Genomic DNA, 25,352 nt, shown 5'->3' with positions numbered 1-25,352 from the left:
TTTAATAAATTATCTAAAAGTGAATTTTCTGGAAACCAAGACATAGAAACCATACATACTGTGATGCTCAGAAAACCCAGTGAAACTCTTAATGCCTGTAAGGTATACATACATACATACCCTTATTCCTCAAAATACTGTTTAACTCTGAAACCAACGAGTTTTATACTACTCCATTTTCTAAAGCACCTGGGAAGTGTTTAGACTCGTAGAATGTATCTTAGGAATGACTTATAAGCACAGCCAAGAGCCAGAACAAAATTTCAACTTCCTTACCTTCCAGAGGTCAGGCGATCCTTCCACAAGTTTGGCATGAACATGGCCATACTTTAAAGCCAATTGCAAACACTCAGTTCCAAATTCCAAGTCGTAGTCACTACACTGGGCAGGAAAAAAAAAAAAGTTTAAATATATTTTTAAGTAAATCACTTTTTAAAAATTTTATAATCAAGCTATAAGGACAACCCCCATGGACATTTATATTAAGATTTTTGCATGCCACAGCTTTGTTTCATTTTATTATTTTACATATCAATGCAGGTCTTAAAAATTTATATTTTGATTCTGAACACAAAACATTTCAATATTCCATTATTAGACAAAAACGGAAAGGCTCAAGGCACCTGGGTGACTCAGTTAGTTGAGTGTCTCACTGTTGGTTTCAGCTTAGGTCATGATCTCAGGGTCATGAGATCTAACTCCGCAGTGGGCTCTATGCTCATCAGGGAGTCTGCTTCAGAGTCCCTCTGGCCTTCTCCCTGCTCTTACACATGCATACACACTCTCTTAAATAAATAAATCTTAAAAGAAAAAAAAAAATGGGAAGGCCTCTAGTAGATTTAGTTAAGTATAAGCAACATTTTTAAGCATTTTAAGCAAAACCATTAAAATGATCAATGTAATTCAGCTGAACAATACTGTGTGCCTATGCTGTCCAAACCCTGTATTAAGGGCCAGTATTTAAAGATAAAGGAGACATGTATTACGTCCTCAAGGAACTCAAATCTTAGACTGATATATAACAGACTATGACAGATGAACACCAGAAGAATATCTACAAGTAGACCAGGAGATAAAATACTTATTTCTGTGTGAAAGCATTAGAAAAGTCCTTTCAGAGGAAATGATCTCTGATTTCATTCTAAAGACTGAATAAAATTGGAGAGGTAGACCTTTAGGGCAAAAGGTGGCATATAGAGTTTCAGACACCTGACAGATTTGTGTTTTAGATCAAACATACCCAGATAAGAAAGACTGCAGGAAGGCCACAGATATCATCATGGCATTTAGCATACATTGCCAGTGCTGTTTTGCTGTACTAGAAATTCCAAAATTCTAACTGCAATGTTTTTGTTAAAATAATGGACAAGAAAATAGAACCATCAAATGTACATAATCCCAAACTGACTAGAATTGTCTCTCAGCTTAAATCTTCTCTTCTAATATACTATTTAACATCACATATTTCTTAGACTTTGTAATTTTTTTAAAAGTATTATCAACATTAGTTATATTCAAGTAAGACAAATTTTGTTAAGCCTCTTTTTTGTACTTCCAACCACTGCATAGACTATTCCAGCAGTACGTAAACTCTATATACGATAAACAGAATGCTTCCTTTAACACGTGGTCAAATCCCAAAGATGACCAGCAATAACTCTCTTCCTCATTCTTTTTAAAGGCAAGATAGTTAACACATTTGTGGAAAGCCTTAAAAGTGTTCACAAAGTACATACTGAGAGACCACCACAGAAACAGGTACTTCCTTGTTAAATGGGAAAAACCTCTTGTCTTAGGTGGTGGAAAGAGAATTACTTGATGCTATACTCCTACCACTCACATGTTGTACCAGCCAAGATGGCAGCAGCCTATAAACTGTAGGAAGTCTATAGGATACCAGTCACTCTGGTATGGGAATGGTAAACAGAAAATTCTGGGTCAAGTATATATGAAACACATATTAGAAAGGGAGGTGAAGGAATCTTGGCAAGAAGAGTTGCATGAATGTGTCACTCGTTGTATGCAGTACTACTACAACTATTTGTGGGGGTTTTGGTGGTTCAAAAAAGTACATGCTTAATAACCAACTAAATTCTGAATTTCTACATTTCTCAGTAGCACTGATGATTTCTACTCTTGTGTAAGATATGGAAAGCTGGAAAAAATGTTCATACCTTAAGAAAAATCATATGAACTACAAAATCCTAACTTCTTCTTGAAGGCACCAGAGCTGAGGTCACAAGATGAACAAAGAGCCTTAAATCTAAGAAAAGATATGCCTCACCAAAGGATAGAGAGGATGCCATCACCCGTTCACCTATGGTACACAACAAGAACAAGAGACAGCAGATGCCAGAGAGCAGGTAAGAAACAAACAAACAGATAATTTCAAAATATTGGTAAGTACTGAGTTGGGGGTGATTAGGAGAATACAGAACCTCTGTGAGTCACATACTCAACAGGAGTGTTTTCACCATTGCAGGCTCCCCTTCAGTAACCTACTACTACAGGCTCACAAATGGTATATTACTCTGAAGGTGACTGTGACTACATCTACATTCTAAACCCATGGCCTACACTAAATGTTTTTAAGTTAAAAACAATGGTAAGATAAAATAATTTAAAAATGAGAAATTAATACAAAGGCAAGCAAAAGAAAACAACATATGGAACAAATAGAAAACAACTAGCACAATAGATTTTAAATCAAGAAAGTTAATCAGTGTGTAACTGTTGAAAATTTTTATCTTTATCATCCATCATGGGGATCATAGTGATATCACTGTGTACAACATACACACACTGATGCTAAGAACCCTCTGCCCCCTAAACTTGCAGCCCAAAAGATGTTAAACAATATTCCACACAAGGAGAAGCCCTGAGTATACTGCTGTCAGAGGTCCCCAAATACAGTCCATCTCAGTCATGTTACACTGAAACTCAAAGTCAAAAAGCTCCACCTACAAGTGGAGCTACCACCAAGTAGGTAAAACCTACCAAGTGCAGTCTTCAACACATGAACATGAGAAGAAAAGCCAGATTTAAGTGAAACCCAAGACTAACGTGAAATTTAAGGTCAAAAAGGCAAAAAATAAAATCTTTTGGAGGAACTCTGCAGTTGAAAAAGAGACCAGCACGAGAAAGTGTTTATTCTCATAAAATAGGATGTTATTTAAAAGGGTGGAAAATAGAGGGGAAAAAAAACAGTGACCACAAAGTCCAATATGTTAAAAAAAAAAAAAAAACAGAACAAAAAGAGTAGGAGAAAGAACTAAGTATTTCAAAAAAATTACAATAATCAAGAACATGAGTTTCCAAATTAAAAAGTCTCACGGAATGTAGAAGCTAATGAATGAAAATACTCCAAACCCAATTAATAGCAGCGACAAAAGGTCTCCTATAAAGCAGGAACCTAAATTTGTTGAGACATAATAGCAACAATGAAAATTAGAAAAACCAAGGAATGGTTCCTCCATTATTTTGAAGATAATGATTCTCAACATAAAACTGTACTTCAAGAAAACTTATTTATCACATGTAAGGATAGAATATAGATTTCTACAAATACTGAAGGTCTCAACAGAAATTTAGTTTCTGCACTCTTTTTCATTCCAAGTTTCTTAGGATTTGTTTTTTTTAGAGCAGTTTTAGGTTCTCAGTGAAGTTGAGTAGAAGGTATGGGTATTTCCCACATATCCCTACCCCACTCCATACTCACAGCTTCCCCCACTATCAAAATTCTACACCACAGTGGTCCATTTGCTAAAATCGGTGAGCCTACACCAACATATCATTATAACTTCAACACCACAGTTTACACTTGGATTCCCTCACAGTTTTTACTTTTTTATGAGTTGGCACAAATACATAACAGTATATATCCATTGTTTTGGTATCATAAAAAGTACTTTCACTGTATTAAAAATTCTCTGCCTTCCTATTCATCCTACTTCTTGCCTCCAACCCCCATTAACCATTGGATTTTTTCCTGCTTCCATAGTTTTGCAGAAATCATTTACTTATATTCCTGTTAGGTATGCAGCCTGTTCAGATTGGCTTTTTTTTTTTAAACATAACATCACACATTTAAGTTTCCTCTATGTCTTTCAAGTCCTCATAGATCATTTTTTTGCCCTGGATAACATTCCATTTGCTGGATATACCATAATTTATGTATCCATTCACCTACTGTGAATCATCTTGGTTGCTTCCAAGTTTTGGTAATTATGAAAAAAGCTGGTATAAAACACATGTAGGTTTTTGTGTGAAGATAAGATTTCAACTCATTTGAGTAAATATGAAGAAGTGCAATTACTGTATCATATGGTATGTTTAGTTTTGTAAAAAAACAAAAAAACAAAACAGACCTGTCAAATGGATGTGCTATCTTGAACTCTCACTAGTGAGAATTCCTGTTATTCCATATCCTCACCAGCATAGGTGTTGGCATTCTAAACTTTGGCCATTTGAATAGATGCATAGGGCTATCTCATTGCTTTAATTTGTGTTTACCTAATGACATGGGGTGTGGAGCATCTTTTTATGTGTTTATATGCCATTTTTGTATCTTCTTTGATGAGCTACCTATTGAGGTTTTTTACCTTTTTGATTTTTTCTCTTATTTCTGAATTATAATTTTTTTTTAATGTTTTGGATAAGAATCCTCCATCACATTGGTCTTTCACAGGTATATCCTCCCACCTTTTGGCTTGTCTTTCTTTTAGGATGACCTTGGCAAGGCACAACTTTTTTTTTTTTTTTTTTTTTTTTTTTTACAACTTTTTAATTTTAATGGAGTCCAGCTTATTAATTCTTTTGTGGATCACGCCTTTGGCATTTTCTCTAAAAAAGGTATCACCATACCCAAGGTCAACTAAGTTTTCTCCTCTCTCCCAGGAGTTCTATGCTCTACATTAAGGTCTATGATCCCTTCTGAATTTTTGTAAAGGGTAAAAATTGTGTCTGGATTCATTCTTCTCATGTGAATGTTTACTTGTTGCAACCCTATTTATTGAAAATACTACCTTTGTTCCATCGTATTTCCTTTGCTTTTTTGACAAAAATCTGTCATTTACATAGTTTATTTCTGGGATCTGTACTCTGTTCCACTGATTTGTCTATTCTTCCACCTACCAGTTTTCATAACTGTAGCTTTACAGTAAGTCATGAAGTTGACTCAGTCCTACAACTTTATCCTTCTTCAATATTGCACTGGCTGTTCTGCACTTTCTGACTCTATATAAAATCTAAAATCAGGGATCCCTGGGTGGCGCAGCGGTTTAGCGCCTGCTTTTGGCCCAGGGCGCGATCCTGGAGATCCGGGATCGAATCCCACGTCGGGCTCCCGGTACATGGAGCCTGCTTCTCCCTCTGCCTGTGTCTCCGCCTCTCTCTCTCTCTCTCTCTCTCTCTGTGACTTCATAAAATAAATAAATAAATAAATAAATAAATAAATAAATAAATAAATAAATAAATAAATAAATAAATAAATAAATAAATAAATAAAATCTAAAATCAGTTTTCATCTACAAAAAACTTGCCAGGTTTTTTGTTGGAATTGCTTTGAGTCTACAGACCACATTGGAAGAACTGACATCTTGGCAATATGAAGTCTTCCTATTCATGAATACAGAATAGATCTCAATGTATTCAGTTCTTTAACTTCGCTTAGAGTTTTGTAGCGTTCCTCCTATGGATCTAATACATAATTGGGCAGGTTTATAAGTATTTTATTTTGGGGCCACTAAACCCAAATGATGTGTTTCAATTCAAATTCCACCTGTCCATTTCTATTATACAGTAAAGTGGTGGACTGTTGTTTAACAACCCTTAATTATCCATCTTTTCTACAATCACTTATTTTCAGTTTAATTCTTCCAGGTTTTCTTCCAAGACAATTATGTTACCTGCAAAGAAAGTTTTATTTTTGCCTTTCCCACAGTACTTATTTCCTTTTCTTATTAACTAAGAATTCCAGTGCAATGTTGATAAAGGAAAGGCGAAAGAGTACATTTTTGTCTTGTTGCTGATTCATGGGAAACTTCTAGCTTAGCATTAAGAATAATGTTAGCAGGGGAGCCTAAGCAGTTTGTTGGTTGAGCGTCTGACTCTTCATTTCAGCTCAGTTCATGATCTAAGTCCTGGGATGGAGCCCCACACTGGGTTCCCCACTCAGCAGGGTGTCTGCTGGTCTTCCTCTCCCTCTGCCTCTGCTTCTCACCCCACTCGCATGCACATGCACACTCTCTAAAATAAATCTTTGAAAAAGAAAAAAAATTATGTTAGCTGTAGGTCTTTTGTATATAAATTGAGGAAGAACTCCCTCTACTCCTACTTTGCTAGAATTTTATGAATAGGTGCTGGATTTTGTCAAATACTTTTCTTGCATCTTTTGAAATAATTGGTTTTTTTTCTTTTTCAGCCTGTGATTGTGATGGATTGTAGTTGATTCTTTTAAAGATGAACTAGTCTTGAATACTTGGGATAAATCTCAGTTGGCTAAAGTCTTAAATTCTTTACATACATTGTTAGATTCCACATGCAAATGTTTTGTTGAGGTTTTTTTCATGTATGTTCATGACATAGTGATGGGTTTTATTTTCCTGTCATTTTTTTTTAATTTTATTTATTTATTCATAACAGACACAGAGAGAGAGAGGGGGGCAGAGACACCGGCAGAGGGAAAAGCAAGCTCCATGCAGCGAACCTGATGTGGGACTCGATCCCAGAACTCCAGGATCACACCCTAGGCCTAAGGCAGGCGCTAAACTGCTGCGCCACCCAGGGATCCTCTTTTCCTGTCATTTCTTTGTCTGCTTTTACTAGTAGGTTGGCATCAGAATGAGTTAGCACTCCCTCCCTCTGATTCTATCTTCTAGGAGAGGATATAGAGCATTGAAATAATTTTCTCTTTAAACATTCGTTAGATTTTACAAACAAAAAATTCGTTAGATTTTAGATTCATTTTCAAATGAATCTGGACTTCATGCTATTTTGGAAAATATTGATCTATTTCTTTAATAGACTTAAGTCTACTCAGTTTGTCTATTCTAATGTGAGTTTCAGCAGATCATCGATCTCAAGTAATTCTTCCATTTCATCTAGGTTATCAACTGAGGGTAGTGTTATTTATAATATTCTCTCATTATCCTTTTAATTTCTATCAGTTCTATTAAGATGTCCCCAGACCCCAGTTAGTAATTTTAGTATTCTCTTCTTTGTGCAGTGTACTCTATTAATCTTTTCAAAAAAAAAAAAACAACTTTTGGGTTTGATTTTTGTCTTACTGTTTTCCATTTAACTCATTTCTGCTCTAGGTTTTATCATCTTCTATTTACTTGCGAATTTTTTTGGTCTAATTCCCTAATATGGAATTTTAGATTATCATTTAGATGCTTCTTTTCTAGAATTCAACACTATACATGTACATTCAACACTATATATTTTCCTTTAAGGACTGCTTCTGCTGTATTTCAAAGTAAGTGTTTCCATTTGTGTTTTAGTTCAAAATTCTTTAAATTTCACCTGCACCTGTACTATTGAGGACAGCAGTCTGTCCTGTGGCCTCACTTCTGACCGATCTAAAAAGAGTTGCTGATTTTTCAGTTTGCTCAACTTTTTGGTTGTTCATCATAAAGACTGACCATTTCTAAGCTCTTTGCATGCGTAGGAAAATAAAAGCTCCTCCATGCATTCTTTCTCAGGATCTGGTGCTCCACCACAAAACTGGGAAGTTATATTGGGATGCCTGAGTGGCTCAGCAGCTGAGTGTCTGCCTTCGGCCCAGCGCATGATCCCAGAGACGGGATCAAGTATCACATCAGGCTCCCTGTATGGAGCCTGCTTCTCTCTCTGCCTATGTCTCTGCCTCTCTCTCTCTGTGTCTCTCATGAATAAATAAATCTTAAAAAAAAAAAAAAAAAACCACTTGGAAGTATAGTGGGTAAACTGAAGACATAGGATATAGTAAGCACAATATCCTAACACAGAAGTGGAGTCTCAAGATGATTGCTATCACACGGCAGAATGAGAAATTAAGGCAAAGAAGGCATTGTGCCTCTGCAGGAGTAGCATCTACAAATGGAAAGAAATTCATAGACACAGTCTAAGAACAAATAGAATCTCTTTGGAAAGGACATGTACACACTGTCCTTGTATAGCCTATTGAAAAAAATTCATGCAACATTTATACAATATGTAATAATGTAATACGCAACATCAGTATTATATTCCCAAGAAATATATGCTTCCAAGTTAAGGATTTTGTCTCAAAACATACGTTTAAAACTTTCAAAAAATGGGATGCCTGGGTGGCTCAGTAGTAGAGCATCTGCCTTCAGCCCAGGGAGTGATCCTGGAGTTCCAAGATCCAGTCCCACATCAGGTTCCCTGTATGGAGCCTACTTCTCCCTCAGCCTATGTCTCTGCCTCTCTTCTCTCTCTGTATCTCTCATGAATAAATAAAATCTTTTAAAATAAATCAAAAATTTTTTAAAAATAAAATTTTCAAAAAATCAATCTGATATTCTGGTGATAATTAAAAGTTGCAGAACTTTTAAAAGTCTAAACATGGAACTTGAAAGTAACAGTTTATATGTTACTATATTACAAAATATGAACTGTCATCACAGTAAAGGTATTAATTTTCAATTTGTTTTTTTTTTTAACAAATTAAAGGAATTTGCCAACTGTATATTAAAATTTATAATCAGTCCTTAAAGAGTTTGCTAAATTGATGGAAGTATATGTGTACTCAAGAATTTGAGGCCCCAACTGTGATCTTTCCACATGACAAGTCATGGAGAACATATTTAAGTAGTCTGTTACTTGCTTTGTTCCGTTTTGAGAAATGGAGAATGAGAATTACTAAAAGAAACAGATACACGAGCTGTCCGGTGTAGTGTCTAATTTCTGGTTATTCCTTGATAAAGTCTGGATATTAGTTATGAATTTAGATAATTAACTATACAAACCGGGGTTTCATAAGTAGCCAGAAGCTTTGATAATACCTAATGTTTATGTAAAGTTCCACTTTCCCTATACCAATATTGGAGTAGCTCTAACCATGTGTACTGAACTTCTTCTGCTTTCCCTCACATCTAGTTTCCATCAAGAAAAATGAGAAAAAATGATTGTAATTGGAAGAATAAAGGCAGAAAATGAGAAGGTAAGTGTGTATAACTACCATGAATTCTCAATTGTGACAATTAGAGTAATGTATACTCTTCATCTATTTTAAAGTACTCTGTAAGTCACACATAGTTGAAGCTTTTTGTTATCTATATATTGCTTTACTATTTTTTCTGTATGCAGTAGTAAAGTTCTATGACCAATGCCAAAGTAATAAACCTCCCATACTTTCCAGTCTTTCTTCATGGATCTTCACTCCACAGTTGCCCTCCTTCCCTACCCTTTCTACTATATCATCCTGTTATGCTGCAATACATGCAAACTCATTATGTAACAGGTTCATCACCTCCTAGACCTGAAGGTAATACCAAGTGCTTGACATCATTTTCAAGTAGTATCTACTGCCTTTCCCAACCACCACTTACTTCCAGATGCCCACTGTCCTTCCATGAGAAAATCCTATCCCTCCAGAATTTATGCCACCTGACAAAATCTTCTAACCTTCATAGTACTATCATCTCTCATTACTTCACAGGCTCCACAGTTTTAGGTAGATGGATCAATATTCACTTTTTACTTCAACTACTGACATTACATTGGCTGAATTCCAAGTTTATATACAAAAACTTTCAAATACTCTAGAAGCTTCCTTGACTTTTTATCTTCACCTCAACAACTACTTACTGTAATCAATCCTAGAAACTTGGGGGGTTTTTTTGACAATTATTTAAGACCTTTATTAACAGGTGCTTATCATTTATTGACTTTTTCTGGAAAAAATCAAATTGTAAACTCTTATTGCAAATTAAAAATGAGGTTACTAAAAATCTTGACCAGATATGGAACAGTTTGAAAACTTTTAAAAAGGTGTTGAGAAAAACGAGGCTTTTTTCAAACACATTATCAAAAGGATGTCTTTAGATAAAAAATAATAAAAGTGCCACGTTGCATAGATGAAACAGATAGTTCTACTATCTATCTAGTCTATGGCCAAAAAGCAAGCACTTAAGGTCTTCAGCTCCAGTCTTTTGTTCTTTCCTACACTGGAATTTCATCTTCATTTCTTCGTGTTGGATGACTAAACCGGGTGATGGTAGAGACGGATTGGTAAATCTGTGTTTGCTCAGCCCCGCCCTGCTCAGCCTCCAGAGCAGATGGATTCTAAGCTGTTGGATGGGCTGCTTTTGTCTGTCATCTTATGGTTTAGGGTTTTCTGGGCATCCACGTCTGTAATTGAAGCTGCAGCAGTACTGATGCTGAGGTGGCCGCTGACCTTGGGTCTTAAGTCCTTCATTTTCTTTATGTTGTTCATTATCCTTCTCACTAGACTGTCTTTGTTCAGGAGACCCCAGAAGGATGGCTGTCTATAACCTCCATAACCACAGTACACATTGTCTCACTGGTCCACCTTGCTCTCCTGCGCCCTGGTTGTCAGCACATTCCACCATGTTCTCCCTGCACAGGAGTGTTGAAATACAGGGAGGGGGAGGCCCACAGGGTCTCTGTAGTAGTAAGGTGGGAACCGCCACCTGCAGTAGGGCCTGTGCTGTGGCGCCTGGCCTTCGCAAGCACTCTCCCATCCCTCGATCTCTCCCCCACTTTTACTATTCTGGTAATTCCACTGGTAACTGCATGGATGATCACTGCAACATTGAAAGGGTCTACACTGCTTACCATCTGCTGCATATTTACTGCCTTGCACCAGAGTTCCAGTAGGGCCTGTCCCATTTGCTGCCTCTGCACCCTTTTCTCCATCATCATCAAACTCCATCTTCTCCATGTCCTACACTGTGAAGATACTTTTGTTCTTCTTTATGGAAGACTGGTGTACAAATATATCTTCCTTGATGTTCTTTGTTAAGGAAACCATATCTGTTTCTTACACTGAACCATTTTACCTTTCCCAAAACCTCTGATGGGATTAGCTTATAGACCCCTTCTGCTGGCACCACTGCCCTTGTTGTCCCCTTTGATTTGGGCAATGCCGAGCAGGGGTAGGGGTGGATGGTGGGTCCCAGTGACCAGGACTGACCCAGCTTCTGTGCAGCTGCATCTCCTCAGGTGTGACAGTAACTAACCTTGAATCTGCTCTCCGGCTCATCCTACAGACCCAAGCCTCGAAACTTTTATTTTTTCCTTTTTATCCTATGGATCCTTTATTTCAATTGCTTTTGTCTTTTTTTAATTCAAGCATAGAGACACAACATGTTACATTAGTTTCAGGTACAGTGATTCAACAAGTATATACATTTTGCTCGGGTCACAAGTGTAGCTACCGTCACCACAGGACACTTTTACAATACCACTGACTACATTCCCTATGCTGTACTTTTTATCCTAGTGACTTACACATTCATTAACTGGAACTCTGTGCCTCCCAATCCCTTCACCCATTCTGCCAGCCCCACATACATATCCCTTCCTTTGGCAGTCACCTGTCAACTCGAGTTTACCTGTATCTGTGGCTCCTCTGATATTTTTAATTTCTACAATTCAAGTCTCTGACCAGAACCTCCAATCCACCATTTCTTTTACTCTCTCCTCACATTAAACTTGCCATTTTACCTCATTGAGACCTCCAACACTATAAAATTACCATTTGATCTTGACTGGAAAACTTTTATTTTCTTAGACTGCCCTTAAAAAAAAAAAAAAAAAGAATCAGCAAACTATAATTGAAGGCATTAAAAATTTATCAGTAGTTGCCTTCATCTATTATCTATCTACTAGATTTCCTTTATAGACTCCAACTATAAATCAATCATTGTTCCATTCCCTGCATTTTCAATTTATATTTTTATCAGTTTTAAGTGAACATAGTTTGAAGAACCAAATATCTTTACATGATTTCTTACAAGAAAAGTTTACTTCACCCCCTTCACTCTAATTTGTCTCCCCCAGATACAATTATCTTTCCTTCTTTCAACTGATTTAATATTTGCTTCCATGTTTAACAGTCAACTATTGTAGCAGTACAAATATACGATCTCAGTGGCATATGGTAATAAGCTTCTATCTCAGTCACAAAGCTAGGAGTTGGCTAGATGATTGTGCTTCAAGCTGCAGTGCTGTGAGCTGGCTGTAGCAGCTCTGAGCCATTGATCACCCTCTGCAAGACAGACTGGAGGGGCTGCAACCAAACAGTGTATGCCTTCCTAACGGCAATACTGGAACCACAGCAGAGCAAGCCCAACTGTAAATTACCCTTAAGCCTCTGCCTATATCATGTCTACTAAAATTCAAAGTCAAGAGACCCAATCCAGAATCAACCACCAGGGAAATATATTTCACTCACCAAGAGGCCAGGGCCAGAGCACATGAGCTGAACAGTGTCAGACGACTGAAAAACTGGGGTCAACTAACCTACTTACCACAACATATCTCTAACCATACTTGGGATACTACCTTTCTATCTTCTGAATTGGCCCCTCTATTGAAGAATTAATTCTGTCCCCTCTCTTCCCAACCTCATACACTAATACTTACCATTCCCCATCACTCAAAAGTCATAATTTTGGTTAAATCAGCCATCACTGACTATGTAAACATTCCTCCCAGCTAAGTCATAGAATTCCCCTCTTACACATTCCTTTGTCTTCCCTGGAATTAGAACTTATCTTTTAAACTAAGCGTTTGGTTTTCTATATACTTATGACTCATTCAACAGCTAACACTTAGGTATTTGTTTAGTTCTACTCTTAAGATGTTTGGATACAAAGCACTTCCCCAATTTTATATTCCTGAAGTAATCACCCTTGGAGTCTTCTGAGCTTTCTCAATCAACATGGACCGTTTGCTCTCTGCTAGTCACACAGTTATCAATCTAAAATCTGCCTGTACCATCACTGTGGGGATAACCTACATCTCTCCTGCCACGGATCTCTTATCTTCTGCATCCCATGTAGTCTGTCTTGAATTACTACTAAATTTTTGTGGAACAAATCCTGTAATAGTTTTCTGAAAAGAGGGAAGTTTTTAAATCACTTCCTTCTCTTCAGTTTTTTTTTTTTTTTTTTTTGACAACTTTTGTTGTTGAGTATTGGCTCTTTGATTGGACTTCTAATTTTCTCTTTCCTGTATTTCATACTTTTGTCCTTTGGGAAAGAGTTTCTCAGATTTCCTTTTTATCCTAGATCTTTTATTCTCTAAATGTTTTTTTGGTGTTTTGGGGTTTTTTTGTTTTTAGCATTTTGAACTTGTTTCATGTTGGCAGTAACTTGATCTTTTTAATGACATTTACTTAAAAAAAAAATGTTTCTTTTCCAGCCTATTTGCTGTATCCTCCATGTTCTCTTTTGTTTCATTCTCTATCTTCCACAGTAATTCTGTGAAGAGCATTCTTTAAATGGTCCACTAATACTTGTCAGCCTGTATTTAAGAGTGGAGGATTCAAAAGCTATTAAGCCATGAGGGTAGAGTTGGATTTTGCAAACAGTAAGCTTCACCATAGTGTGAGGGGATCAAATTGTTTATAGGGGAACCTCTGTAGTTAGTATTTTTAGGTCTTTATTTTTAAACTGGATAGATTCTCCAAACAAAATTCTTTCAATTTTCAGCCAAGAAGAAAAGCAAAGCCACAGGATACTGACTGTTGATTGGGGCAAGGGCCATGGCCTTCCCCATTGAGCCAGTAGTAAGCACATGGTCTCTGAGTCACTATTTCAGGCAAGGCAATCATTCTTCTGCTGTACCCAATGTTTTCCCAGACACAGAATACTTCACCCTCCATCTTTTCTTGTCTCGGGGTAGGAATTGAGTTGTGGGGAGGAGAGGATGAGTTACACATCACACTGCTTCTTTAACAGTTTTTAGTAATCTCTCCTTAAGTTCTCCACTCCCACTCAGTTCTAAAGGTGCTGTCAGGCCCTCAACTTTTGGGGAACTCTCCTGTAGATCATTTTAATTCCTAGCTTTCCCTATCACTCTCTTACAATTGAATCTTCTCACATCTAGTGTGCCAGTTACTATTAATTTGCCTGCTTTCTGGCTATTTGTTTACCACTGTCCCCCCTTATTATCCTTATTCTGGGGGTCTGTTTCTAATCACTTTCTAGTAGATTTTTTAAAGATTTGTTTGTGAGAGAATTAATGAGCATGGGGAAGGGCAGAGGGAGAAGCAGACTCCCCACTGAGCAGGGAGCCTGATGTGGGGCTCCATCCCAAGACCCCAAGATTGTGACCTAAGCCAAAGGCAGACGTTTAATAGACTGCCACCCAGGTGCCCGGCTTTCTAGTAGCTTCAAATTAGGTTTCAGGAATTATCAGAATTATCTAAGTGTTCAGTCAGTTAGGTTTATCCAGAAGCTGGAGTATATGCATTTTAATTTCAAATTGTTTTCCATAAAGGTGGTTTCAATTTATATTCCCATAAACAGTATATGAGAATGTAGCAAAGTTGTTAACATGAGGCCTCAGAGGGATTGAAAGACCTATGAATAAAAGTATTTTGTGTATAATGCAGTTATTTTTCTGGGAAAGGATTCCTCCAGTCTGAACTTTTATAATACAGACTGAAGCTTGGATCCATTGTTTTATGGTAATTGTGTCATGGTCCATGGCTACAAATAATCCAATTATCTATCTATCCTTCCAGCTTTAACATCATTCACAGTATTATTTTTGCAAGGCAGCCTGGGAAGTTTGCCCAACAAAGAACAATATATACATTAGAGAAAAACTAAATCAAAGGCATGCATGCACAGGTTTCTCACTCTGCAATTACAGATCCATGCTTAGAATGTTTCAAGTAGAAACAAAATAGCCTATCTTACAATTAGGTAAACAATGAACACCTGCATTCCATTTATCATCTGAAAATCAAATTTTAAGCATTTTGCATACATTTACATTGTTTGAATTATGCAATGTATTCTAGAATTGCACAGAGACAGTTATCCAAGAAGCTTCGTTCTTACAATTTATCAGATCATTTCATGAATAAATAAGCAATTTCAGACTAAGTCCGTATGAGGCTGATAATATAGAAGCAATTCTCATGCTTCAGGAAACAAATTACCAACGAACCTGGCCAAGGACAGGATTTCTTTGTGTACAAGCTTTTAAATGAGTTTACATAAAATTATACTCCTCAGAGGTTTAAGTACCTATCAACTGAAAACAAATGGTCAATTTATCACATTTTTGCTAATTTTACCCAATCAAAATTCTTTATGAACTTAGAGACAAATACCATCCATACGTATCAGTTGACCACTGCCCTAGAAGATTTTTATTTCTTCTTTGGCCTTCAGATAAATGAAAAAATTAAGATGGGAAAATGAATTACACCAATAATTCTAAAATAGTAGTACATTTAGCCATTCTGTTGACCTTCACAATCAAATATTGTCAAGCACTATTAAAAACTTTCACTGGAATATTCTATTATTCACTCTTATGGATCATCTTTGGAAACGTAAACTGATAAAAGGCTAGTAATAAAATTAAGATTAGAATATTGCCCAGAAACACATTGAGTGAACATATTACACATGTATTATCCAGACCATATAAATTAAGGAAAAAATGGAAACCCTTTGTCATTATCCCACCTCAGAGACAAGGCAGCTTTAAATTTATGAACAGAGAACTATTACAAGGCCACTTCTAGAATATCAAGAGATCATGGTATCTGAAGTAAGTCCAGGAAATTCAAAGAAGGGAGAATTCAAAGCTTCAAGTTATTTCAGTAGCTATATGATTGGTGACATGGTTACCCAGACTGAAAGATATAAAGAGGAGACTAAGCTATTGGCATTAGTTACATCTAAGTTACCTGCAAGACATCTAGTAAAAATATTAAGAAGTTGTAAATACATACCAAATATTCATGAGGGGAAACATGAAAAGGAATGATCAGAAAAGGTGAAGAACATCTGGACATTTACTAAGCAAATATTTATGGAAAATTTACCAAGCATGAAATAGATACTGAGAAGGAGGAATAAAGCTGGGAAAAATCATATAGACAAATTTAAAACAAGGAGATCATAGGCTTATCAGAAGTATGTTCATAGGCTGGGAGAACCAAAGAGAACCACCAATCATTTCTTGAGATTATTTTGTTTTAATTGACACATTGTGTAAGTTGCAAAAAAAAATTAACTGGAGTTCAGTGTAAGCAATTACAACTTTAACAATCTGCTTTAAACCTTAGACACTATCTGAAGTCCTTTATTGACAAGTACAGTTTTAAAAATAACCTACGTTCTACCCAACTTGTCCAATAGCTTCTTTTTTTTTAATTTTTTTTTAAAGATTTTACTTACTTATTCATGAGAGAGAGATAGACAGAGAGGCAGAGACACAGGCAGGGGGACAAGCAGGCTCCATGCAGGGAGACCGATGTGGGGACTCAATCCTGGGACTCCAGGATCATGCCCTGAGCCAAAGGCAGATGCTCAACCACTGAGCCACCCAGGCGTCCTGTCCAATAACTTCTTTCTGATCCAGTCCTTGTAATAATTTAGTATACTCAGTCTTCTAATTTTCTCTTATTTCCCTTGATAGTTTCACACCTTTACAAGTCTTTCACTTTGCGATTTAGTTCCTTCAGCACTCTTAACTGACACATTATTTATGACACTCTGTTTTTTTTCATAGACTGTTCTTTTGGGTCTATATCCTCCAATCATGAGACAAGTCATATCTAAGAGTGGGAAATAAAGCCACCTGAACAGTACACCACTGCAGTGAAAATCAACCCCCAAATAGCTAATTCAGCAATAAAATGAAACTAAGGACTGATACATACAACAGCATGAATGAATCTCAAAATCATTTCACTTTACTGTAATAAACCAGACACAAAAGACTGCACATCTTTGATTTCATTTGTATGACATGATAGATGGTGAAAAACTGTAGAGACAGAAAACAGATCCATGATGGCTCAAGTTTGAGGATACAGAAAAAGAATTCAGTGTAAGTTTGGCCATCTGATTTGTATTATCCAATAGAAAGCAGAAGTGACAACATCCCAGTAGAAAATCTGAGCTTTAAGAAACCTGTGTTTCCACTTTCTTATACCTCTGCCATCTCCATAAAAGAATATGCCTGAAGACTGCTGGTCAAAGAAGAGTGAAAAATGGTAAACTGTTCAGCCTATGTACACCTCCAGTGTGAGGCAGAGCTACTCCAAAATGCAGCTATCTAGCCAAGCCCATGATCAGAACCTCAGCTAACCCATAGATACATGAGCATAGATTGATTAGCGATGAACTACCATGTTCATGGATGGTTTAGCACACAACATTGATAGAGCAATGGCAAACTAAGTTGTTGAAAAAACTTTTTTTTTTAATTTACCAACAACTAGGAAGACCTCAATGAATATATTATTAAATAACTCTAAATAATAAACCACAAATATGTGCAAGAGGAGTCTCAAAAATGTTATACAAAAAGTCACATAGAAATATTACCATTATGGTTCTCTTCATAAAAACATTCAAAGCCAAACAATTTTAGGACACTTTGCTTATATATTAAGACTATTAAAGAAGGCAAGAATATTATTAACACAAAATTAAATAGGAGCAAAGAAACACAATGAGGACAGGGATGCAAACAAAAAAGAGCACACTAGGGCAGCCCCGGTGGCTCAGCGGTTCCTGGAGACCCGGGATTGAGTCCCATGTCGGGCTCCCTGCATGGAGCCTGCTTCTCCCTCTGCCTGTGTCTCTGCCTCTCTATGTATCTCATGAATAAATAAATCTTTAAGAAAAAAAAAAGAGCACACTAAAGATGTCTAATAATATACTTGCAATACCTCATAAGCGGATGATAAAAACAAAATTAAACACCTCTTTGTCTTTAAATCAGTCTATCAGATATTTAATACATACTAAGGAATGTATTGTTTCAAATATGCTTATTAACATACATATCCACAAAAGTCTTGCTGAGCAGACCATGAACTAAGACCTGCATACCTGCCCCTCCTCCACAGAGAGCTAAATCTATGTCTCTGTATGTTCTATGGATTGCATCATGGATCAGCAGAGTATGCCACTGGCAAACAACAATGACTCCAGGCCATCGGATCACCCTTTGATGTGCCTAGACCCTTGTGTTTCATATACTACACTGGCCCTTGCCACTCACACTCTCCATTATGCAACAAAAAGGAGACAAGAGACAGTGTTATCTGCCCACGATATAACAACTGAGTTGTCAAAGAACAATTCTAATGTCATACTCATTTTTTATCTCAGTAGTGGAAATGCCTACAACCTTGTGAGGTTTTTAGTATGCCCTAATTTCCCTGCTTTTGTTCCCATGATTAGGACATCATCAGATGACATACTATAGACTTGAAATTATTTTTAGTACATATACTGGGACCCCACTCCCCCCTTTTTTTAAAGGAAATGCCTAATCCACAGTCTTAGCTAAAGAAGCATCAACCTTGTTTTACTTCCTGTCATTTTGTTTCCTGTTCAATCTATTGATAGAGACCTATCCTCAGAGTAGCCAATCTATCAGATGATCTAAGGCTTATGATCTGGGTGAATAAATAAAACAGAGTAAATCACATTCCATCTGCAAGAAATTTGAACTACAACATAATAATCTGCAAGTTGGGCAAGGAAGCCAAACCTGAAAAGGTGCACATTCTTCTTACGACTGAAGAGCTATAGTAACTAAAGCTCAAGTTACAGGAAACAGAAATCAAATTAAGCAGAGGAACAGCTTAAAAAAAATTGATTTATCATAAAGCAACAAAAAATCTGGCTTGAACAATGGTCTCAACAACTTGCCAGTTACCAATTATATTGTTCTAGAAACATACAGGTCTTTCTTTAAAAACTTGAAGTCTCTCTTTTTTTGCAAACATGAGATAGGGAGATCCCCTGGACATTGGAAAGTTACAGCATCAGTAAGAATTCTTAATAGAAGCAATTACCTTAAAATTCTCCCATAAGACTGGTGACTATGTAACCACAAAAACATCACTGGTGATCATTTGTAAGTATGGCCATTTATCCAAAAACCTTTCCAAACCAAAATGACAAGTATCAGACTGAAACTCTCTAAGAATACACCCTAGTACCTCTTTCACAATACATGTGAAACCTGCAGTCTCAGCTTAACCTCGGCATGGACATGAAGAGAATCTTCTATGGTATTTAGTGGTTCTAGAGTACCTTACATTATCTAAGATTCAAAGGATTTCCTTTTTAACTGTAAATACATGTAAACAGAATACATCTACTATGCAACCAACATCAAAAGGAATGATACTCCATTTAAAATCACATGTCCAATAACAGTGGACTTGGCAACATAAAAGGAAATGATAGTCCATCCAAAAACTGTTAGAAATTTAATCTTTATGCTAAAAAAATGGTCTAATAACACTCCTTCATAACAAAGATTAGAATATATTTTAATTAAGAAAAACTAGAGTAAAAAAAGTTCAGTAACACCACTAAGAATTTAGGACTCCTACCCACCCTCAGGTCTCATTCCTCTGAAGCAAATACAGTCCCTCCTTGATTAATAATTATTATCCCCTGAGTGTTGACAGTTATTCCTTGCTATTCAATGTAAGCAAAAGCACATTCTTTCCTCCAAAGGAATTTCATGATACTAAACAGACATCTAACAGACACAGGCCTAAATACAAAAAATAAAAATAAAAAAAATTTTAAAACCCAGCTGATTAGTTTTCATTGTGAAAGTAAGAGTAGAAGGAAACATATATAGAAGCTGAAGAAGGAAATTTATCTTAAAATGTAGGGATGTCCTAGGATTTAGATCATCTGTCCTACAAAGCCCATCACAGAGGTACTGTTTCTCTAGGGAATCCTCATATAAGATTTAAGAGCCATCAAATCCATTATGAGCTAAAAATAATGAGGTTAAGATAAAAATTCAAAACATACCTGCAGCATTTTCCCCCAATCTTGTGGTGTTTATGTTGTGTGGGGTATTTTCCACTAAGTGTGCTTGTGAAAGATAACTCTAAATTGGATCAATTTGGGACCAACTTTGTCTAGTGCTTGAAAACTACCAAATTATGAAAAAAAAAAAGCCATTTTCTTTTCCCTGGCTAGTTTCCACTTGCCTTGCTGCAATGTCAAAGCAAACCAGGAATTTGAATCTTGATGTCTTTCTAGGTTGTAACAGAGTGAAAATAAATGCCTGGAATAGGACATTGCAGTTCATTTTTACATTTTAACTTTGTCCCATTTTTCCTCAAAGAGTAGAAATATTTCGCAGCATCTTTTCAAGTATCCACCTGACAGAGATAGTTTTCCTTTCTCATTTCCAATACTGGGGAGGGCTCCAATTCACTCCAGGTGAAATTATCTTCAAATAGATCACAGCCTAGGGAGAAACAAGGGAAGGCGGCCAGGACTCAGTGGTGTCAAGTAACAAGCACCTTGAGTTCTGTGGGTCAGAGTGCATCTTGTGCAGTCAAAAAAAAAAGTAATTCCTAGGGAATAGCTGTTGGAGATAAGCATGTGCTCTCCCCAGGGTAAAGTACTCTTTCTTTCAAATAGTCCTTTCATTCAAAACGTTCCTTAAGGTAAACAGTGTTTTTCATCTTGAAATTTTTATGTTAGTATATATCTATGTCAATATGTATGTATCCTTATCTACATATATTTTATCAATATATGCACTAAAGAGGAAGGGGAAGCTCCTTGGCTCAGCAATAAAGGTGCAATGCGCAACATCCACTCATCCTACCTTACTTTAAACAGAAGTGGAAATTCAACACAGGACAAGGGTGTGTCCCATCGCAGACTTGCTACAAAATGCTAGGCCACACTCAGCACCACACACTGCTTTTGCCTCAGGCTACATTCCTCTCCGCCTGTTACTCTCTTCATTCTCCATAAAGCTCAGAGGCTTCCTGTTCTAACTTCTCTCATCTATTTTTAAAAGTCACATATGTATTTCACATTAGACAGTAATTAACCACACTCACTACAGAAGCCTTAGTGGGGGAAAAACGTCTCCCAATTCATCTAGGCTACCCTGAGGGTTTTTTTATTTTATTTCTTTTTTTAAACTTAATTCAGTCTCCTGAGAGATTCTAGAACCCTGCTGTAACTTTTAACTGAAGGATTTATACATCCTGGATATTTCATTATGTAAATACTCTGGTTAAATGAATAACAATCTAAAGAGAGTACATTCAAAATACCACCAGTCTTGCTTCAAATTCTGTTAGAAACACTCAAGCACTATACCTTGTGTAGTCAGAATACTCTTGCAGACGAATGCATAAGTTGCTTTGTTTTTTAACAATCAGATCTGTCTGTACTTACATCTTGCTGATGAAATTCTCTCTGCTATATTTTGAGGGAGAAAACAGTAATTTGGTTGTTACAGGTTTTTTTTAATGTTTTTATTTACCTTTTGACCCCCTTCATCCATTTATCCTACCTACTCCTCACCTCCTACCCTGGCAACTACCTATCCCTTCTCTGTAACCATTAGCTTGAGTTTTGTTTTTCAGATTCCACATGAGACAGATTCTCTTTATTCACCATCAACAGGCACTTTGGTTGTTTCCATGTGTTGGCTATTGTAAGTAATTCTGCAATGAATGTAGGAGTACAGGTATCCCTTTTGAGGGTTTTGCTTTTCTTTTGATAACTACTCAGAAGCAGAAGTGCTGAATCATGGTAGTTCTTTAACCAAGTAACCTCCATATGCTTTTCTGGTGTGGCTGCACCAATTTATGTTCCATCAACAGTGCAGAAGGATTCCATCTTCGCATCCACACCAGCCTTTGTTATTTCTTGGCTCTTTAATAATGGTCATTCTGACTGGTGTGAGGGGATAGCTCATTGTGGTTCTGATTCTCATTTCCTTGATTTGTCATATTGAGCATTTTTTCATGTACTTGTTGGCCAGCTGCATGTCTTCTTGAAAAATGTATTGAGATTGTCTGCCTATATTTTTAGGTATTTTTCTATTGAGTTGTAGGGGTTCATTATTTTTTATATAAACTGCTTATTAGACACACGATTTGTAAATATGTCCTCCCATTCAGTAGGTTTGTATTTTGTTTTTTTCCCCTTCCCAGTGTAGAAGCTTTTCAGTTTGATGTAGTCTCACATATTTCTATGTCTACTGTTCTTGTTTTTGGTGTCAGATCACATCAAGGAGCCTACTACCTCTGCTGGCTTATAGTTTTATGGTCAGGTCTTATGCTCAAGCCTTCAGTCCATTTTTCAGTTACTTTTTGTGTATTGTACAAGATAGTCATCAAGTCTTCACATTATACATATGGCTATCTGGTGTCACCAACAACACTTATTGGAAAGACTGTCCTGTCGCATGTGTTCTTGACTTGTCATAAAGTGATCATATACATGTATGTCTATTTCTGGGCTATGTTCCATTGGTACTATGTGTGTATGATAACAGTGTTTTAGTTACTATAGTTTTGTAATGTAGTTTGCAGTCAAGAAGCATAATGCCTCCACATTTGTTCTTTCTCAAGACTGCTTTGGCTATTCAGAGTCTTTTGTGGTTCTGTACAAATTTTAGGATAATTTCTTCTATTTCTGTGAAAAATGCTGTTGGAACCTTGATAGGGATTGCAAAGAATCTATAGATTGCTTTTGGTATGGACATCCTAAATATTGATTCTTCTAATCCATCAGCATGAAAATTTCTCATTTACGTCTTCAATCTCCTTCCTTACTATCCTTGTTTTCAATATTTAAATCTTTTACCTCATTGGTTAAGTTGTTCCTATAGATTTTTTTTAAAGATTTTTCCTATAGATTTTATTCTTTTTGATGCAATTGTACGTGGGATTTTCTTAGTTATTTGTATATGGAAACAAGTCAGTGTTTTGATTTTATCTTCTGTAGCTTTATTGAATTTATTCATTATAATAGTTTTTTGGTGGACTGTTTATTACCTATGACATGTATCATGTCATCTGCAAATGAGTAATTTTCTTCCTTTCCAATTACATGCTTCCCCCACTTTTTCTTCTTCTTAATTGCTGTGGCTAGAACTTCCAAAGCAATGTTGCAGGAAAGTGGGTATACTTAGCTTTCTTGTCTTGTTTCTTATCTTAGAGGAAAGGCTTTCAGCTTTTCATCATTGAGTATGATGGTTTATGTGGGCTTGTCATCTAGGTCCTTTATTATGTTGAAGTACATTTCCTCCATAAACCCTCTACTTTGTTGATTTACCAAAAATGGAAGATGATCGTGATGTTTATATTTCATTTTGTTAATGTGATGTATCACATAGACTCATTCATAGATGGTGACCCATTCTTCCACTACTGAAATAAAACCCCTGATAATTGTGAATAGTCCTTTCAATGTGTTGCTGCTTTCAGTTTGCTCATGTTTTATTTAGGATTTTTGCATTGTGTTCAGAGATACTGGCCTATATTTTTTTATTTTCTTGTGGGGTTTTTCTCTTGTTTTCATATCAAGGGAATTCTGGCCTCATGTGTTTAGAAGATTTCCCTTTCTATATTTTGGATGATTTTTGAAAAGAAGGGTTGATAGTCTTTAAAAATTCATGCAGTCTACCAAATATTTGATCTAAACCTACTTTTAGAATATAGAAATCAGATCCTCAAGGTTGCATATACTCAATATTTGAAAAAATACATTTACTTCAATTTGACGGTATTACACACATGTGGAAAATTAACTCCTTAGAGGCACTGCTTCAGACTGTGCCCAGTCTTCTCTTTGTAAACTGCATATAATACAAACCTACCGAAAATCTGACACACATTTATGCATGCACACAGACAAGAAAAGCCAGGGATTTTATGGAAAGATCAAACTCAAATTTATGTCTTTTCTAAAAACAATCTCTTAAATTGTTAAAGACAACAGGCTTAAATAAAATTTAATTCTCATTTGGTTACAATCACAGGAAGACGTATAAAGGTCAAGTATCTAGAAACCATGATGTAAGCCACAAGTATATGAAATACTGCATTAAATTCTGTGGTCTTTTCAATCAGATTAGACTAGAAAATATTCTTGGCTTGTTTCAAAAGGTTTCAATAGCTTTCCTTGAATTTACAAACCTAGAAATGGTCCATCACCAAGAATCAGGAGCTCAAAATTCTATTTCCAGTTTCCTGTAGCTTTCTTCCTTCCAAGTGGTAAGTCCTCTATGAAATCATATTACTTTAAAGAAAATAAAATGTACTAATTCATTATACATACATATACATTAACAATCGCCGTATGTCTGGAACTGTAAGAAGCAGTAAAAACCAGCTCACTGTATTCTTAAAGTTCTACAGCACAACTGAAAATTTAGTTATTGGGGATCCCTGGGTGGCTCAGCGGTTTAGTGCCTGTCTTTGGCCCAGGACGTGATCCTAGGGTCCCGGAATCGAGTCCCACATCAGGCTCCCTGCATGGAGCCTGCTTCTGCCGCTGCCTGTGTCTCTGCCTCTCTCTCTCTCTCTCTCTCTCTCTCTCATGAATAAATAAAACCTTTAAAAAAATATTTAGTTGTCAATTTATTAACCCCTCATTATATAAGAAGTATGGTTATGAGGTAGCTTAACAAAACTAAGTACATTTCTACTATTTAGCAAAGTATGTAAGTATGCCTTTACCTCTGTTACCACTATTCACCTATACTTATCTTCTTTTTAACTTTAGTTGAAATAAAAAATTAAAGTGAACAAAATTGCCAAGAGGTCCACCAATTTCTTGTGTAGAAATGTATTTGTTTCCTAGGGTATTGCCAGCAGAAAATGCTCCTTAAGTGAGTAAGTTTGGGAAATGCTAGCTTAAAGTTTAGCAACTTCACTTCAGTCTGGTTACGAATATCCATTTTAGAGTGGGAAATATCAGAAAGGGAGACAGAACATGAGAGACTCCTAACTCTGGGAAACGAACTAGGGGTGGGGGAAGGGGAGGTGGGCAGGAGGTGGGGGCGACTGGGTGACGGGCACTAAGGGGGGCTCTTGATGGGATGAGCACTGGGTGTTATTCTATATGTTGGCAAATTGAACACCAATAAAAAATAAATTTACAAAAAAAAAAAAACGAATATCCATTTTAAATATTCAAGTCAGGAATATTATGTCTATTATTTCCCAAATATTATTTTAGCATGAGACCTTTTCCCAAAGCTTATCTTCAAGAATATTCCATAGAACACAAGTTAGAAAATGATTTAACCCTTCTGAGCTCAGTATTTTCACTCTTTTGCTACAGAATACACTCAAAATCCCTGCTGCCTCCAATCAGGCA

The 25,352-nt window shown here is 36.4% G+C and overlaps 1 protein-coding gene across 19 annotated transcripts in view; it reads right to left on the bottom strand.

Moving 5' to 3' along the window:
- CRPPA (CDP-L-ribitol pyrophosphorylase A) overlaps positions 1-25,352 on the bottom strand; it is a 340,908-nt gene that overhangs the window by 244,466 nt on the left and 71,090 nt on the right. For all 19 annotated transcript variants that reach the window (XR_013356810.1, XM_077856701.1, XM_077856693.1 and 16 more), the window contains one exon: positions 277-381. Coding sequence is in view for 18 of the 19 variants with exons in the window: in XM_077856701.1 (XP_077712827.1) it covers positions 277-381 (105 nt within the window). In the remaining variant the exon portion in view is untranslated. The remainder of the gene's footprint in view (positions 1-276; positions 382-25,352) is intronic.

The sequence above is a fragment of the Canis aureus genome, chromosome 18 (genome assembly GCF_053574225.1).
Source record: "Canis aureus isolate CA01 chromosome 18, VMU_Caureus_v.1.0, whole genome shotgun sequence".
Classification (NCBI taxonomy): domain Eukaryota; kingdom Metazoa; phylum Chordata; class Mammalia; order Carnivora; family Canidae; genus Canis; species Canis aureus.
The sequence above is the reverse complement of the archived record's forward strand: the minus strand, read 5'-3'. Positions and strand labels throughout refer to the sequence as shown.